This window comes from Polypterus senegalus, chromosome 11 (assembly GCF_016835505.1).
Source record: "Polypterus senegalus isolate Bchr_013 chromosome 11, ASM1683550v1, whole genome shotgun sequence".
NCBI classification, from domain to species: Eukaryota; Metazoa; Chordata; class Cladistia; order Polypteriformes; family Polypteridae; genus Polypterus; species Polypterus senegalus.
The window spans coordinates 124,567,215-124,586,838 of record NC_053164.1 but is presented as its reverse complement, the minus strand read 5'-3'; the positions used below and the strand labels follow the sequence as shown (position 1 = coordinate 124,586,838).

Here is a 19,624-nt window from a genome sequence, read left to right as displayed (position 1 = left end):
TCATAAAACCAATGTGTCTCCCACATTGGCTCTCACCCCCAAATGAACAGGATATTAAAATCAAGGATTATAATAAACAGTGCCCTCTCCATAAGAAGCCCCATTTACTCAGGAAATGTGGTTCCTTTCAAGAGAAGCCATTAGAGGAACGTAAAGCTTTCCTAAAGGAGAATGGGATCTGCTTTAAATGTTGCATGTCAACAACACACACAGCTAAAAACTGTAAGTACTTGAACACATGTTCAGAGTGCGAGAGTGACAAGCACATTTCTGCACTTCACCCAGGACCAGCACCTTGGACTCATAAACCAGACCTCTCGCCAGACTATGGCAGGGAGGAAAACAACATACTGTACAACCTTCAGAAGTCACCTCTCGCTGCACTCAAGTCTGTAGGGGTGGTCTCAGTGATAGATCCTGCTCTAAGATCTGCTTAGTCAAAGTCTATCCAACCAACCATTGTGACAGAGCCTTGAAAGTCTATGCTATCCTTGATGAGCAGAGCAACAGATCGCTGGCCCATTCGGAGTTCTTTGATGCCTTCAACATCCATGGTCCCACCTCTGCATATTCTCTTAGGACTTGTTCTGGGGTTTCAGAAGTTTCAGGGAGAATAGCCTTTGGCTACCAAATTGAGTTGCTGGATGGGAAAGACAGTCTTCCTCTTCCTAGTCTTTTGGAGTGTAATGACATCCCAAACAACCGGTCAGAGATTCCGACACCTGAAGTTGCTCTATTTCAACCACACCTGAAGTCAGTGGCTCACCTTATTCCAGAACTTGAAACGAAGGCTTCTATTATGCTTCTACTTGGACGGGATATCATTAGGGTCCACAAAGTTCAGAAACAAGTGAATGGCCCACATGACGCACCTTACTCCCAGAAGCTCAACCTGGGATGGGTTAAAGTTGGCAATTTCTGCTTGGGCAATGTTCATGTGCCCACGAGTGTGAACGTGTTGTACACTAGCTTGACAAAGCAAGAATGTCCATCTATCTTTGAGCCGTGCCCGAATGTCATCCATGTAAAGGAGAAATATAGCCACTCTCAGCTTTACAATATTCCCCCGGCGCTCTCTACAGGTAAACTTAATGGCAATCAAGAAAACAAGCAGTTGGGCTCCGCAGTGTTCCAACAGACAAGCGACGACAACAAAGTGGCCCCTTCCATCCAAGACATTTTATTTCTGCGAATAATGCAACAAGGTCTCAAACGAGACGATAGCAACAGCTGGGTAGCCCCACTACCATTCAAAAAAACTAAACAGTGCTTGCCTGATAACAAAGTTCAGGCTATGAACCGTCTCTTGTCACTAAAATGTAACTTGGACAGAAAGTGAGAAATGAGACAGCATTTCCTCACGTTCATTAAGAAAGTGTTTAAGAATGGTCATGCTGCAGTAGCACCTTCACTTAGAAAAGAAAAAGAGCGATGGTTTCTGTCTATCTTTGGTGTTTATCATCCAAAAAAACCTGATAACATCCGTGTAGTGTTCGACTCCAGTGCCCAATTCAATGAAGTGTCGCTCAACAATATTCTGCTAACAGGACCTGATCTGAACAATACTCTTCTTGGAGTACTCATCCGTTTCTGGAAAGAAGCCATGGCCAAAACAGCAGATATTGAACAAATGTTTCACTGTTTCCTCGTAAAAGAAGAAGATCGCGATTTCTTGAGGTTCTTGTGGTTTCAGGACAATAACCTGTCCAAAGACATATGAGGGTTCACGTCTTTGGGAATAGTCCCTTTCTGACAGTTGCCATCTACTGTCTTAAGCAGTCTGTAAAGGAGGGCGATCCTGAAGTAAAGCATTTTGTGAACCGTGACTTCTATGTAGATGATGGTCTGAAATCTCTCCCTACAGTGGAAGCAGCAATCAACCTTCTTAAAAAGATACAAGACACACTTTCTGAGTCTAACTTGAGACTACATAAAATTGCCTCAAATAAGAGAGAAGTCATGGATGCATTCTCATCACAAGACCATGCTGCTGATCTGAAAGATTTGGATTTCGAATCTGACCTTCACTTCTTACAACGCACCTTAGGTTTTAACTGGGACCTTAAGTCTGATACCTTTAACTTTGGGGTGGCCAGCGAAGAAAAGCCCTTCACTTGTCGGGGTATCTTATCAACTGTGAACAGCATCTATGACTCACTGGGTTTCATCGCTCCAGTCACAATTCAGGGGAAAGTCATTCTTAGAGAGCTTATGCAGCAGAATAGATTGGGACTCCCCCCTCCCTGAAGAGAAGGAAGAGATGTGGCGCACATGGAGGCACTCACTAAAGGATCTGAGCAGCCTTAGGATTTCAAGACCTTACACGAAAATTTCCCCTTTAGATGCAACTCATCGTGAGGTGTGTTTTTTCTCTGATGCATCGATTAAAGCAATTGCTGCAGTTGCTTACCTCAAACTGACTGACACGGCCGGAACCAGCCATGTTGGCTTTATCATGGGAAAAGCAAAGCTCACCCCACGTCTTGAACATACAGTGCCCAGGTTAGAGTTATGCACTGCAGTTCTAGCAGTGGAACTAGCCGAGCTCCTTTCCTCAGAGATTGACATCCACCTAGACACTACTACTTTCTACACGGACAGCAAAGTAGTACTGGGATATATTTATAATGAAACTAGGCGCTTTTATGTCTATGTTAGTAATCGAGTCCTGCGAATATGAAGATATTCTCATCCAGAACAATGGCAATACGTACCTACGGATCAAAACCCGGCAGATATTGCTACGAGGTTTGTCACTCCAGCCCACATTCTAGACACCAGCTGGCTACCTGAACCAAAGTTCTTAAAGCACCCTTCTCAAGGAACTTTCAACTTGTAAATCCTTCATTGGATACAGAAATCCGCCCTCAGGTTCTTACTCTGGATACGACTGTGATGAGCGGACAACTTGGGTCCCAGCGTTTTTCCAAATTCTCTAGCTGGAGATCACTAACTCGTGCCATTGCTCGACTTATTCATATTGCTCGGCTCTTTCACAAGAATCCTGAAGCCATGCCCAGCAGCTGCAGAGGCTGGCACTACTGTGATGCAGTATGCTCAGTTGAAGATCTCTCACAATCTAAGAGGATCATAATACGTTCAGTTTAAGAGACAGTGTATGCTCAAGAGTATACCAGTTTACAAAGGAAGGAGAAGCTTCCCAGGGGCAGTCCTCTTAAAACTTTAGACCCTATCATTGATGCACAAGGCTTCATCAGAGTAGGAGGCCGACTCATTGCAGCAGAGCTTCCATATGATGAAAAAAGACCCCTCATTATTCCAGGGAAGCACCATGTAGCAAACCTTTTGGTCAGACATTACGTTGAAAAAATTCAGCATCAAGATCGGCTATTTACAGAAGGTGCCATATGTACTGCTGGACTCTGGATAGTTGGTGGTAAGAGGCTGGTGAGCAGCTTCATTCATGGATGTGTTACATGCCGCAAGCTTCGTGGGTCACCTCAAATACAAAAGATGTCCAACCTTCCAGCAGATCGTCTTTCCATAGAACCTCCATTTACAAATGTTGGCCTGGATGTTTTTGGTCCGTGGACTTTAACTTCGCATCGCACAAGAGGTGGACTTGCTCAAAGTAAACGATGGGCTGTGATATTTACCTGCTTAAGTGTGAGAGCTGTACATATTGTGGTTATTGAAACTCTTGACACTTCAAGTTTTATCAATGCTCTCAGACGTTTTCTTGCCATCAGAGGTCCAGTGAAACATCCGTTCTGTTTGCGGAACTAATTTCATTAGTGCTTGTAAAGAGTTGAAGATTTCCAGTAACATTGACAATCACACTATTGATAAGTTCCTTCGGGATGAGGGCTGTGTTTGGAAATTTAATCCTCCCCATGCCTCTCACATGGGAGGTTCTTGGGAAAGGATGATTGGGATAGCAAAAAGATCTTAAATTCTATGTTCCACCAACTGGGTCCTTTGAAGTTGACTTATAAAGTACTTACCACCTTACTGTCAGAAGTATTTATTATCAACACTAGACCTCTTGTTCCAGTATCTACTGATCCAACTGACCCTATGATTCTTACACCAGCAACTCTTTTCACCCAGAAAGTAAATCCTTTTTCTCTCCCTGCTGGCGATTTTGGGTTCAAAGACCTGCACAGACATCAGTGGCGCCAAGTACAAATCCTGGCTCAAACTTTTTGGGACAGATGGAAAAAACAATACCTCTGTTTACTCCAACCATGTGAGAAATGGCAGTCACATCAACCAGACATTAAGCCTGGAAGTGTCGTGCTACTTAAAGATGATCATCTCAGAAGAAATGAATGGCCCCTGGGAATGGTCACACAAGTTTTTCTGAGCGAAGATGGTAAAGTCCGTAAGGTGGAGATTAAAGTCTTTAAGAACGAGGGGGCAAATTTTGTTTAATACGGCCTGTTACTGAGACTATCCTCCTCCTTGCTTCTTCCGAAAGACCATTATAAATATGTTATTATTATTGACTGTTCAGTAGTGGCGTTTAATCACGCCAGACGGGGAGTGTTCTGTTACAACCTTTTAAAACTGTTTATGTATTAAGATTTGCAGTTTGGCTCCATCTAGTGGGTACAGCTGGTATTTTTCTTTCCCTCCCTTGCTTTCTGTCATGTGAGGTAATCAGGAAGTTAATTTAAGAATCAGGAAGGCTGCTGCCATGTGCATGGAAACGCACTAGTCAAATCCTCTGTCATCTGTGCTTATCTTCAATGCTTGTGATAGCATCGTCTGTATGTATTATTTTATTTTAATGTTATCCTTCACTGTATATATATATATTTGCAATGAAAGTAACTCTTTTACTAGTTTATTAATAACTAGCAAAATACCCGCGCTTCGCAGCGGAGAAGTGTGTTAAAGAAGTAATGAAAAAGAAAAGGAAACATTTTGAAAATAACGTAACATGATTGTTAATGTAATTGTTTTGTCACTGTTGTGAGTGAAGAGTGTTGCTGTCATATATATATTTATATATATATATAAACACACACACATATAAACATATATATACATATCCATACATATCTACATATATACATATTCACATATACATATTTTTTTAGATACACACATACATACATACACACACATATATATATACACACAAATACATATATATATATACATACACACACATATATAAACATATATATACATATACTTTCAATATTACAGTGGGATGCAAAAGTTTGGGCAACCTTGTTAATAGTCATTATTTTCCTGTATAAATCGTTGGTTGTTACGATAAAAAATGTCAGTTAAATATATCATATAGGAGACACACACAGTGATATTTGAGAAGTGAAATGAAGTTTATTGGATTTACAGAAAGTGTGCAATAATTGTTCAAACAAAATCAGGCAGGTGCATAAATTTGGGCACCACAAAAAAGAAATGAAATCAATATTTAGTAGATCCGCCTTTTGCAGAAATTACAGCCTCTAAACGCTTCCTGTAGGTTCTAATGAGAGTCTGGATTGTGGTTGAAGGTATTTTGGACCATTCCTCTTTACAAAACATCTCTAGTTCATTCAGGTTTGATGGCTTCCGAGCATGGACAGCTCTCTTTAACTCACGCCACAGATTTTCAATTATATTAAGGTCTGGGGACTGAGATGGCCATTCCAGAACGTTGTACTTGTTCCTCTGCATGAATGTCTTAGTGGATTTTGAGCAGTGGTTCGGGTTGTTGTCTTGTTGAAAGATCCAGCCCCGGCACAGCTTCAGCTTTGTCACTGATTCCTGGACATTGGTCTCCAGAATCTGCTGATACTGAGTGGAATCCATGCGTCCCTCAACTTTGACAAGATTCCCAGTCCCTGGACTGGCCACACAGCATGATGGAACCACCACCATATTTTACTGTAGGTAGCAGGTGTTTTTCTTGGAATGCTGTGTTATTTTTCCTCCATGCATAATGCCACTTGTTATGCCCAAATAACTCAATTTTAGTTTCATCAGTCCACAGCACCTTATTCCAAAATGAAGCTGGCTTGTCCAGATGTGCTTGGGCATACCTCAAGCGGCTCTGTTTGTGCTGTGGGCGGAGAAAAGGCTTCCTCTGCATCACTCTCGCATACAGCATCTCCTTGTGTAAAGTGCGCCGAATGGTTGAACGATGCACAGTGACTCCATCTGCTGCAAGATGATGTTGTAGGTCTTTGGTGCTGGTCTGTGGGTTGACTCTGACTGTTCTCACCATTTGTCGCTTCTGTCTATCCGAAATCTTTCTTGGTCTGCCACTTCGAGCCTTAACTTGAACTGAGCCTGTGGTCTTCCATTTCCTCAATATGTTCCTAACTGTGGAAACAGACAGCTTAAATCTCTGGGACAGCTTTCTGTATCCTTCCCCTAAACCATGATGGTGAACAATCTTTGTCTTCAGGTCATTTGCAGGTACATGCATTGAAGGTTCCCAGCTCTGCTTGTGCCATCTCATGCGATGTCCATGGTTTTATTTAATGTTAGCTAAGACCCGGCACTTAAAAGTTTCTCTCGCAGTTTCGCTGAGTTTGTGCCAAACACCACCCCGACCATCTCATCTTCGTCTGCATAAGCACAGTCCTTCACCCGTGAATATTTATCGGCAGCGTTTCTATAGGATTGCCGCTGATGGACAGCCTTATATGGGCAGGCACTAAATTACGTGGGAGGTGTAACTCCGCCTCCCACGGCCATCGAGCAGAAGTCTATTATAGTATATGGACGAAAAAATAGGCTCCAATTATATCCTTACGCATAGAATTTCGAAATGAAACCTGCCCAACTTTTATAAGTAGGCTGTAAGGAATGAGCCTGCCAAATTTCAGCCTTCTACCTACACGGGAAGTTGGAGAATTAGTGATGAGTCAGTCAGTCAGTCAGTCAGTCAGTGAGGGCTTTGCCTTTAATTAGTATAGATACATATATAAGGCACAGTAATATAGATTTAGAGGATATGTTTCTTGTTAATATAAAGCCACTTAGTGTTTTGTGTCCTTTTTTTCTCTGTTTTAGTTTCACCCTTTTTAATTCCAATAAACCTGTGGATAAAGAAACAACGTCTATAGAGTTTTGGATAAGGAAAGGTGTTTATCTGCCTGTCAAAGCACATAGTCTGTGTGGAGGACAGAACAGGGTGTGTCCTTAGAGGTCATAGCCTGTTAATCATAATGCAATGGGGTAAAAGATCTTCCAGGGGTACACTTCCCTGCCCAACAACAGGGATTTCAAAACCTTACAAACCTTTTTGAAAACTGTTGTTTGTTTTGTTTCACTAGCCTTTGAACTTTATGCACTTTATGATTTTTGGCCTAGTTTACTGATATTTGTTCTACTGGTTCTGATCCTTGCTACAGTTTTTTGACTACATCCTTGACTTCCAGACACTCTCTGAAGTCACACACCTGCTGGGCAACCAATGGATGACAGCTAAACAAAAATGTGTACATGAAATAATTCTGGTGATTTTGTTTTCAGTAGACATATTTATTTAAATACTACATGGCAGATGGATGCACAGAGATAATGCATGTAAATGCTTAAAAACAGCACTAAACATCTTTTTTCTTGCAGCAATGCCACAAGTTTTACCTGAAGCAAATTAAATTGGATTAAAACACTGAGTATGCAAAATCAGTTTCCATTTAGCCATTACTCATCAACCTATTTTTTCCATCCTTGCTTAGTTTACAAACCACAGTTTTCTATGCTTTTGTATTATTGTTTGTATTTGATCTGTATTATACCAAACCAGTAACAGCGTACTGCACAATAACGTGCAGTGAATACACTTGACTTGAGCATTCCTAGCTTTCATACTCTTTCTCTGTCAGCATTCATTTGCTCAGAGGTTGATGCGCTTGCCGCTTCCTGAGCAGCTCTTCTTTTCTCCACCCTAGTGGCCCGCTGCTTCTCTTCATTCGTCTGCATCTTTTTACGTTAAAACTGATTAAGTTAGTTTTTGTGTTGCAATTACTTAGTACGTTTTCTTTAATTTTTCACTTAAGCTGGCACTTAAGTCTTCAATCTGCCTCAAGAATGATTAGCGAAGGTGGTAGGGAATGAGAACGGCACCCATACGCATGCACCGCACGGCCGCCCTGCTGCTTGCTGCCGAGAGTTGATTCTACAATAAAATAAAATAAAAATAAAAAGAGTAATAAAAATCAGCACCCTGAAAGCGGATACTAGACTTCACGTAATATATGTGTACCACCAAATTTCAAGTCAATAGGTAAAACTGTTTGCGAGCTACAGTTGATTTAAAATCCTGGATAGGCAAATGAACAGCCACGGTAGTTTATTATATAGGAAGATATAGCCTTGTAGGACAACATCACTGTTTCCTCCAGCCATCTGTCTCTGAAATACAACCTAGTCTGAAGCCACAATGCACTTGTCTGTCACTGGCTATCTTGTTTCCTGTAAAACTAAATTGCACAGCTAAGTGGATTTCACTGGCAAAACAATTCCTTGTTTAGCTCGGTTGATTCCCTGACAATGAAATGCAGGAAACACGTCTTAAAGCCCGGCCTGCTGACATTTTAGATTTTGCCTTTATCTATACAATGAGATTCTGCTCCTCTTATATCTGAAATTTGGAATCTAAAAGGTTTTGTCTCAGTCTAATTAAAAATAAAAAATTGTAATCTGGTTAGTTAAATTGACTCTTTATGTAAACCACAGACATACCTTCAAGACAATAAGAAAAAAAGGAAAGTTAATTATAATTGAAGTATAGCAAACATTCACATGAGTGTAATAAAGACAAATTAATAGAGTTTAGCAAGTGTTTAAACAGCTAAATAAACAGTGAGTGAGGTCAAAGAAACTTTTCCAAACAAACTATTAGATTGTTTTTTGTATTTCTAGCTAGAAGTGAGACTGAGAGGGTCTGTTTACAGTGGACAAAGTGCAGGAGATTGCGATTGTATTCAGAAATATGCTTTAAGTCTGAGTAGGTGTGTAATGTTTTTGGGACTAATTTAATGTTGGAGCGTAGTAAGTTTGGAGACAAATGTGGAAATACCACCATTGTGGACATGTCACCACTTAATAAAGCTGTGGAAATATAAAATATTTTATACAAAGTAAATAAACTTGCCAGGACATTTTAAAACTAAATGTTTCATTTTAGTCCGTTAGCTAGATGAAAAGAATGTAGTAAGGTCCAGGGTGGCATAGTCTTTGTTATGTTATATCTTTTGTGTTGTGTTTATTCCTGTTTCTCATTCTTTCTATACCTTACAAATGCCCTTCATTGTACCTATCCACTCCAAAATGACCCATTTTGCCACAAAATAAAGTATCTAAAATAATTGACAGTTTCACTCCTTGATGAGGTCTTGATTTGCTCCTTCCAGTGTCTTACTGCACTGCTTTATTTACTGTTGCTATTGTTCTTCTACGGTAATTGCTGCCACTTTCTGAAATGCACAGCACATTTTTAGTAAATATAATATAGGATGCCAGTAGCTTCGCCCTCTCTACTATATGTCTTGCGTAAATGATGACATTTTTCATAAAACAAGCACATTGATTCAACTTCTTGGTAGTGTCTGCAAAGTTTTGCCAATAAAAAATGAATTATTTGGTGACAGTGAAAATGTTAAAAAATATTGAATAGCATGATATTCTCATCACATTCTGTTTTTACACATGATGTCTATAGTATAATCAGTTTCTAAAGGAATGGATCACGAATGCAACAAAACCTGTAAAATGAAAATATATTCTAAGAGTAATCGTTAGGTGAAGTAAAAAAAATATAACTTTCAGCTGCACAGTTAGCTACACTGTATCCTTACAGTACTTGAACACCGTCAGGACTGTGGACTTCAAAAGGCAATATAAGCAACTTTTCAGGCACTCAAAACCACCAGTGAGCCTCCTCGCAGTTATACAGTGCAGAAGAATAATAATATATAAAGTTAAAGAAATGAGCAAAGTACAAAAAAAAGGGCAAGCAAATGTTCAACCAATCCATGGAATGGAGACATTGTAATCAGACCATATAAAAACAAAGTAAATTAAGAGGAAAACAAAAAGAAAACCTGAGACCAAAATGAGAATGATGTAAGAAAACAGCTTAAAAATAAAAGACCTGGGAGAAAATCTCTCAGCGGTGACAAGAGAGAAATTTCCATCTGCAAACAACAATAAGTGGGTGGAATGAAGAGAGATGTGTTTGTGAGACAGCAGCACACCCTTTCTCTCGCTTTCGGGACTTGGCTAGCAATTTGATTAAAAGAAACTCAGATCAGCTACTGTGACCTTTCTATTTCTTTGTGATAAATGTTTTCTGCCATGTTTTAATAATAACCTTGTTGCAGCCCAAATTAAAATGATATCTTCTTAGGAGTTATACTATAAGTATTCTGTAGTGTATTCCTCACCAGAAATCTTAAAAGTTATGGAACTTTAGGGAATTGTGCATTAGACCAAGAACAGTTTGCAAAGAAATTCACTGTAATAAATCAAAAGAAAGATATAAATCTGACCTACTTCAGCACATAGCTAGACTTTGCAAAAGAATCAAAAAATTGCAGAAGAACACTAAAGTGTGTTTCATTATCCACACACGTTTATTATGCACAGCTGTTTCTATGTTTTGCTTCAGATCTGCTATTCTATACAATCAGTACAGTACAGTTATGACTTTCAAAAAACATATGTATACTTATAAAGGTGTTAGGTGAAGCATTATTAATTCTAGCAGTGGACATTTCTAAATGGATTAAATTAAAAAAATGAAACAACCCAGTGTTGGGCAATCATCAATTCTGGGGATTTCCATCTAGATGCAATAATGATTTTAGCAGCTACAGTACATAATAAGAACCCTCTCTTTTGATAATAAATAAAGGAAAGGGAAGTGTCATCAGCAAGGAGAACCACTGAAGTAAAAATGGGAATTTTGCAATTTAATATACAGGAAAGCAAATGGGCAACTACAGTCCAGAAGGCAAAGTACCAGGGAGATCTAGAGAGCAGGAATGACAAAATGAATCTGGATACCAAGCCCATTTCGTGTTGCCTCCCTAGGAGTAAGGAACATTCTGTGAATGGTTTGAAATTGCGAAAATTGATAGTTTGAGTTTTTAGAAGACATACATACATTCTTAAATACAGTGTTCCAGCAAATGCACCTTTTGTAAATGGATAAGGGTTTAGTCCACACATAAATTTATAAGAGGTTTTGGATAATAAAGGGTAAATAGCTGATACAGGGCCTTTGCTAGTAGGAATAGTAGTTAGATAGATACAGTATAGAGAATTGGAAGTAAGATTAGACTCTTTATCAACACCATTGGTCTTAAGAACTGACCTGAGCTGGAGAGTAAGGTAAAAAGAGGTGAAGGGCAGATTGAACAAAACGCAATCCAGAGAGAGAGAGAGAGACAGAGAGGTTGAGCTGCACCCACCACAGGATGAACCACCCAGAGTAGCAGGTGACACCTCAGAACCACACTGAATGGTGGCTGGTGTGCCAATCCTGCAACCAACCCCCGAAGTTTTCCCTGCAAGTTGGAGGACCTGCTTGCAGGGCTGGATGTAGATTAACATCGTACCCAGGACATAGAAATTGCAGTTTAAGGGTCTTGTTGTAGGGCACAATGGAGTAGAGTCACTTCTGGCATTTATGGGACTCAAACCAGCAACCTTCTGTCCAGAATCAGTAAAATATCTCCTAGTGTCATAATACCCAGATGGGACCAAGTAGGGAATGTGAAAGGTTGTCCTCCATCTGGAACAGCTGAATTATTAAAAATAGCTGTTTGCCTTTGCCACCTGGGTATAAAAGTCCTTTCCTGATCGAGTGCCAGCACTGAATGGAATGGGTTAAACCAGGCCCAAAATGGAGACTTTAAGACTTTATGGGAAGTTTACAAAATAAAATATTACTTAGACTGTAAGGTCTAGCTGTAGAGGACTCAAGTGGTAATGAAGAGGGAGAACACTTAGGGACATGTAACGAAGCTAACAAGGGACGAACTACAAAAGCCAAATGACATAATTCAAAGTCTGGCAAAGACAGGCCAGCAGGGTCTTTGGCATGAGAGAGTTGCATATTTCAACTGTGGTGTTCCACCATTTCAAATAAATTTAGAAAGGAGTGACTTAATATTGTGCCAGTAATGTAAGAGGGATGAGTGGCATCATGGAACTAACAAAATGCAGATGGGGATCAATATTCATTTTTTTTGCAGCAATTCAAACAGGAAGGGATAGACAAAGTTAGGACCAGGAGGAGAGAGATTTTTTGATTTCATTCAAAATATAGAGATAATTTGAAGTAGCTATTTTGTTCAGTGATGGATATATATCTAGCCCCAAATATATGAATTGACTGTATTGTATACAAGACTACTAGCAAGAATATTATAGATGGGTTATTTGAAATTGAGTGGGCAAAATGCCAATGTATTCCAATTGATCTTATATCCTTCAATTTTCCCAAAATTATTAAACAAACATTAGTAATATCTGCTGGAGCATCACTCAAGAATAAAAAGATATCATCTGCATATAAAGAGATTGCATGAGGGGAGCCTGTGATGCAAGCAGGAGAGATTTCAACAAACCTTCGCACTGCTACATCCAGGGGTTCAAGAGATAATGCAGATAGGAGAGGAGAGTGTAGACAACCCCTATGAGATCCCCTTGCTATAGGGAGAGGGCGAGGCATTAAAGAATTTGCAAGTACTACAGCATACGGAGAGGAATAGAGTGTTTTAATCATATTAATAAAGTCATTTCCAAAACCCATGTTACGCAGGACTGGCCATAGATATTCCCATTAGATATTGACCAATATAGCTGGTCAAAATCTTTCTTGGCATCTAAAGACAAAAGCGTAGCAGGAGATTCTAAATTAGGAAGTGATTCAATGATATGGAGCAATCAATCTATCAACCTGTGGAGGTCGGCTGCTGGTGCACTAAAAGCCTATATATAGCTTCTTTTTCAATTTTTGCACCTTTGCTGTCTAGTATCTCTCATGGTCTTGTACAGTATTTCTATAGTTGAAACTCCAGAGCCCCTGGCAGGTTTGCAGGTTATGGTTTTGTTAAATTTGTTCTTTTATGATATAATTTTCATATTGAAATGGTAGGGTGGGTTGGCAGTATTACAAGTATGTACTGTTTGGGATTTTGTTTTTGTTTCTTCTTTTTACGACATCACATTTTTTGTTTGAAACGTTTGATAGTTTATTTTTTATTGATGGAATATAAATACAAATTTGATCACAAAAACCAAACATGTTAGGATTCATGAAAGGTTACCTCTACTCAACAATGGAGGCATGTTGTGATGAAGGTCTAGTGCCGCTCCACGCCAAACAGAGGCCATAAGCAGAATCTTTATGGGGCCATCCAACCCCCATCCCCACACCTCCCTGAAACCACTACATTAGTAGTTCTTAGAACAGCTTTAATTTGACCAATAAATATAGAAATAAACAAAGAAGCTCACACCACAATCTTAACCACAGTATAACTTTTAACGTCAAATACAAATACTTTTTTTAAAATAATCAAAACCTCATGGGTTTCTTAAGTTTGTTAGTTGCATATCAAAACACCATACATATTTATATTCTGAAGGCAAAATCATCTATCAGGCTCATCACACAATGGCTTCTGTGTAAGATCTGAGTTGATGTTGATGATAGCCAGGCTGCTTATATGATTTTATGCTACTATGACCTCTGGTATTTCTTGAAGGGCTTAAGTTTTGAAAAACCAGTGACTGGAAGGATTACTGCAATCCGAATGCCAACCCATAGATTTGGACATCGGTGGTATTTAATGGTAATGCTATACCACTTAATTGGTTTCCTTTATAAGTGGAGGCCTAATTTATAATAATAATAACAACAATAATAATAATGGTCCACACCATCAGTGTGCTGCTACTCTTTGTTGCTTGATATAGCCAACTTTTTAACTTGTGATGTAATATAACACCAAAAACAATTTTAACACTACTACTACTACTACTACTACTACTACTACTGCTGCTAGTAATAATAATAATAATAATAATAATAATAATAATAATAAATACTGCAATTACTAGTAATAATAATAATAAAGATAAATAAAGATAATACTATACAGTATAATACAACTACTTCTACTATTAATAATAATATATAAAATACTGCAAATACTAATAATAAAATAAAAAAATGCTAGTACTACTACTAAATATGCACTAACTTACTTAGTGCAGTAAATACAGGGACAAAATGAAGATGAATATTTAGATATTAATAGGAGGAGGGGGTGGCACAGTGGTAGCGCTGCTGCCTCGCGGTTAGGAGACCCGGGTTCGCTTCCCGGGTCCTCCCTGCATGGAGTTTGCATGTTCTCCCCGTGTCTGCGTGGGTTTTCTCCGGGCGCTCCGGTTTCCTCCCACGATCCAAAGACATGCAGGTTAGGTGAATTGGCGATTCTAAATTGGCCTTGGTGTGTGGGTGTGTTTGTGTGTGTCCTGCGGTGGGTTGGCACCCTGCTCAGGATTGGTTCCTGCCTTGTGCCCTGTGTTGGCTGGGATTGGCTCCAGCAGACCTCCGTGACCCTGTATTCGGATTCAGCGGGTTAGAAAATGGATGGATGGATGGATAGAAGGAGGTTAATGATTTGCATTATACAACGGTGATGATATGCAACATGCCCAGTTACACTGTGGTTAATATCTGGGTTGTATTATCTGACTCAAGTCAAGTAAACCAAGCAACAAAAATGTGCAATCCAATTGGCTGTCGAGTGTAACTCCTGAATAGCAGAGGTCTGCGAAACTGTGATCATGGGACTCACGCACAGTTTATTATATGTGTATAGGAAGGGGCAATTCTGTGTTATGTCATACACACACACATACAATATATCTACATATATTTAAGGACACTTTTGATGGGCCGAACTTTCCAACTCCCTTATTAATATTACAATATTGAAATGAGAAGAACAGAAAAACAATGCATTACAACAACAACAAAAAACCCAACAGGAAACTAATCGAAACTGAGCATTAACCACAGTTTTCTAATCTGTTTTACAAGTACTGTATCTTCTGTGAACACTTCCTGTAGCCACCCCTGTTTCATACTTAGTTATGGGATGTTATCCCTTTTTCAGAAGGCCCTGATATACCTGTCTGACAGAAGTTTCAACAACAGTACAGAGGCTGAATCTAATAAAATCTCTCAGATGGACCAGTCTGATGTGTTTGACCTGCTCTGGTGTGATCACTGCAATTACCTTGAATTTGACTAAGCGGGTTATGTCATTAGCAGAGCACCGCCGCCTAAACTATGTCTTGCGCTGTACTGTGTGGTTATATTGTAGATGCAACAATTTGGTGAAAGTTCTACATTGAATGGATAGTTATGGAAATATTAACAGTAAAATAATATACATAGCTCTCTAAAACAGCATAACCTAATTGCCATTGTAAAAGATCTCCTGATTCAGGATTACTAGAAATGTCAGTTAATAAAGAAAAGGAGAAAGACAGATAGTTGGCATAGGAATTAAATCCAGTTTGCTAGAGCTGTGAAGCAATGGTACTACCCACTATTAGTCCACTGATAAGGTAACATAGTTAAAAAATCATCTTACTTTAACTACACACTTTTTTAATGCTAAATTTCACATCTGGCTTAAAAAAGTAGTCATTATAATTGTATTTAGCCTCCAATCCTGCTATTCATATACTGTATTATTCTCAGAATTGTTATTATTATGTTGATGTGGGCCTTACAGCTCTTGGAGACTAAGATGGAATGGAGTATGAAAGTTCTCTCCCAGTCATGGGTTTCTAATCTTCCTACAACATTCAAAAAGTATGTGAGTTAGGTGGATTGGCATGTCTAATTTGGTCCCATACAAGTAATGCTCACTACTCATTTGGTAACTACAGACCCTTTAGGTATGCAGTAACACCACCACTTATGTCTTTGGCATTTGAGTTTAGTTCAATTTTGACAATAAAACCTGTATATTTTCTATTTCTGTTTCCAGACTACACTATTTCCTATTGTTCTTACTTTGTGAAGGAATGAATCTGGAAGAGGGCTTGATGAGTGACGTCAATAGGACACTGAGCCTTGAACTGGACACTGTGAGCGGGAACATTACTTTGCTCCCCTACTATCAACATTCGCCTCTTGTAGCTGCCAGCTATATTATTTCCTTCTTCTTCATCTTCATCCTTTGCATGGTGGGGAACAGCCTGGTCTGCTATATTGTGTTGCGTAACCACAGGATGCGCACAGTGACCAACCTGTTTATTCTAAACTTGGCAGTCAGTGACTTGCTAGTTGGCATCTTCTGTGTGCCCACAACACTGGTCGACAACCTTATAACAGGTGGGTAATATATTTCTTGTTGCACAAGCACTAACAAGAATGGCTAGAAAAGACATCACTGTGAACAATATAAAAATATCTAAAGTGAATTTACTATAACCGCCATCCTTTGTTTTAAAAGCATTAGATTAAAAAGCTTGGAAATTGAAATATTTAGAAAGACTTCGTAGAGATGGCTGATGAAAGATGGAAAGGCACTGAGGAATTTAAATGGAAAGATAATTTCACCTAATGCAGTCAGCTTTCAAAATCATTACAAAGAAAGTAGAGATGAAGCTTCCAGAATATGAGCCTAATCGGAATTTAAAATATAAAATAATTTGCTATTCAAAGTGTTGGTCACGTTTGGTTTAATGTACATTAGTGTGTATATTATAATGTGTATGTGTGTGTATGTATCTGTTACTTGTTTACTGCAAGTGCACTATATATGTTTACTCTTTGTATTCATGTAAACTATGTGCGCTCTCTATGCTTTTATGTTTAAGTGCAAATATACTTTTGTTTATTTATATCATGTTGGTTTATTATAGTTTATGTCAGCCTATATTTATGTGCAGAATGCTTTTAAGGAGAATATGCTTTTAAAGCTTCTACTGCATAACTGCTGTATATTCTTTCTTATTGTCTGAATCTGAGTGTGTTTTGTGGGGTATCATGCAAGCAGATCCTGTGAGCAGGTGCACCATACATTTTTTTTTACTAACAAGGTGTACTTGTGTTGCCCCAGTCACTTTATCTGCTGCCAGACATGGACAACATCCTCCTGCTTTTTTAGTTGGGGCAGACCTGCTGGCAAAAGGAAATTTGGCCACCCGCTAGGATGGGGTAAATACACTAGGAGATGCAGTACACTTACAATATATTCAAGAAAACATAATGAGGGGCAGTACCAGAAATCAGATGATTTTTTGCCAAAACCAAAGCAATGAACCATAAATGATGTCAAAAGGGTAATTACCAGAAGCTGATAACACTATAGAATTAACAAATCTTGGACATCAAACCGTAAACAAAGTCTTGGAGAGCTGATGACCAAAAGATGTTAACCAGCAACAGTTCACCCATTGTAGTTGTTTGAGGGAAGATTTCTTACTCTGGGATGGTGTACTGAATGTAGCGCAGGGTTATAAAGGGTTATCAGTGATGTGGTACATCGTAGTCCCTAGTAGCAGTGCAGTGTGTCCTGACAACACAGCCATTGATTTTTATGTAGCCAAAAAAAAATCTGTGAACCTGTTCAGTTTGTTACACTTGAGCACATTTCTGCACGTGTATTTGCATGCAGGTGTTTCCTGTCTACATGTGGAAAATGAACATAGATTTGTTTGTTTTGTTCTTGTGCAATATATTCATTTGTTTGTGCACTTATTCTATGGTAGCTGTCCCCCGCAGCTCCACCCATGTAGTAGTAAAACAGGGCAGTGAGGAGAGCCCTGCCCAGCTCCCCACTCCTGATGTCATGCTTCCCCCTCCCCTCAGCCCGCAGCCTCTGTCTCGGACTAGCACAAATAAATCGCATCTGCAAGCGAACTATGATTCTTAGCTCAATGAGAGAAGTCATAAAATCAACCGGAATGTTCAAGCAAATTATAGAAAAAAACCCATCTAAACCTGTTAAATTGTTCTCTTGTTCACTAGCTACGTGGATGTTAGGTACTCCCCGAGGCTGGTGCATGAGTAAGGAGAGCTCTGCCGCCTCCCCTCCCTCGGCCCACTACGAGTCTCTTGGATTCGCGTAAATAAATTGGTACCTCAAGCGAACTATGATAGCGCAATGAGACAAGTCGCACAATCAACTGTAATGTTCAAGGAAATAATAGAAAAAAACCTGATCTAAATCCGTTAAGTAGCTCTCTCGTGAAAAGCGGACGGACATACAGACAGACGTTAGATTTTATATACAGTAAATAGAGATGTTATTTTACAGGAGTAAATGTTTATATGGCTGTTTAAAAGTTGTATTTTTCTTAGGAGACCAACAATGCATTGATGTCAGATTGATGTACAGTGCATGGGCTGTGTGCTGATATAAACCATTCTGATTGTTTGTTGTGTTGGCTAAACAGTGAGTTGAGCTTCACAGAGTCATACAGCAGTTATTGTCCCTTAATTGATTTCATTCAATTTTCACAAAAGCAAGTTAAGTTAAGGTGTCTTTACGTTTCGAACAATGTTTGCACATAAAGGAAGTGTGGACAGGGGCACTGTAAATTTTTTATCTTCATAGTAAGGTAAAGGCTAACTATTCATCCTACTTCTGTTCTCTAAATCTCAGAGTACCAGAGTCTTTCCTAGCAGTATCATACACTGGCCATGTATCCACACTCAGACTGGTCACAATTTACAAATAACATAACCTGCACATCTTTTGGATGTTAGAGGAAAGCTAGTCCCTAGAGGAAAGTACCAACTCCACCTAGACTTCCATTGGACCAGAACTTCTGCAAGGCCCCAGAGCTATCAACTTTAAACCACAGATGGAAACTAGAATAGATAGATAGATAGATAGATAGATAGATAGATAGATAGATAGATAGATAGATAGATACTTTATTAATCCAAAGGGGAAATTTACAGGTACAGTAAAAACTATTAGAAATGGGTACTAAATGATAGGTAAGAATGGCTTATTAAAATACTTCTAGCTTGCATAAACCAATGTTCTCCCATATTTCTTCAGTCTTGTTATGATAAACCGAAGTGATCATATGCAGACCCCTTTAGGTCTGTTGTAATAAAAGGATTTCCAATGGAACCATTACAATGGAAATCTTGGTTGTTATTGAAAGGGAAGCTCCCCGACAAGGACAAAGCATGCAGAACATGAATGTGTAACAGGCAGTGAGCAGAGATGTGGCAGAATATTCACTTACTCTAGATCGTCAACAAAAAGTAATGGTTTCACCCATTTTAAAAGTAGGCCATAGCAATGTTAGTCCTACCTGCTGTTTTAGTTCACAGAAGTCTTTTTCATGAAATCCTAGATCAACAGGAGATATCAGCCACTCCAACAGTCTCTAAACCTCAGAGGGAAGCAAGTTACCTACGTTGCAGTAGAGAATTAGAGGAACCTGGCCAAATGGTCACCAGAGGGATGGTGTGTATTCCTAAGGGGACATAGGAGGAGTCTCCAGTCTGTAAAATTATAAACATAAGAACCACTTTTGGACATGACCAGGATAACCTGTTTTTCAGAAGCTACAAACCAGGGATTCATGGTCATGTTCCAGATCCAGTTAAACTGTCTTAGGTCACAAT

The 19,624-nt window shown here is 39.1% G+C and overlaps 1 protein-coding gene across 2 annotated transcripts in view; it reads left to right on the top strand.

Moving 5' to 3' along the window:
- The window catches only part of LOC120539493 (neuropeptide FF receptor 1-like), a 167,961-nt gene that overhangs the window by 82,007 nt on the left and 66,330 nt on the right, over positions 1-19,624 (top strand). The window contains exons 1-2 of one of the 2 annotated variants that reach the window (XM_039769601.1): positions 4,708-4,733; positions 16,017-16,363. In XM_039769601.1, coding sequence (XP_039625535.1) covers positions 16,054-16,363 — 310 coding nt within the window. In that variant the 5' untranslated portion in view covers positions 4,708-4,733; positions 16,017-16,053. Of the gene's footprint in view, positions 1-4,707; positions 4,734-16,016; positions 16,364-19,624 lie in introns of those variants that run through there. The other variant, XM_039769600.1, reaches the window with a different exon arrangement.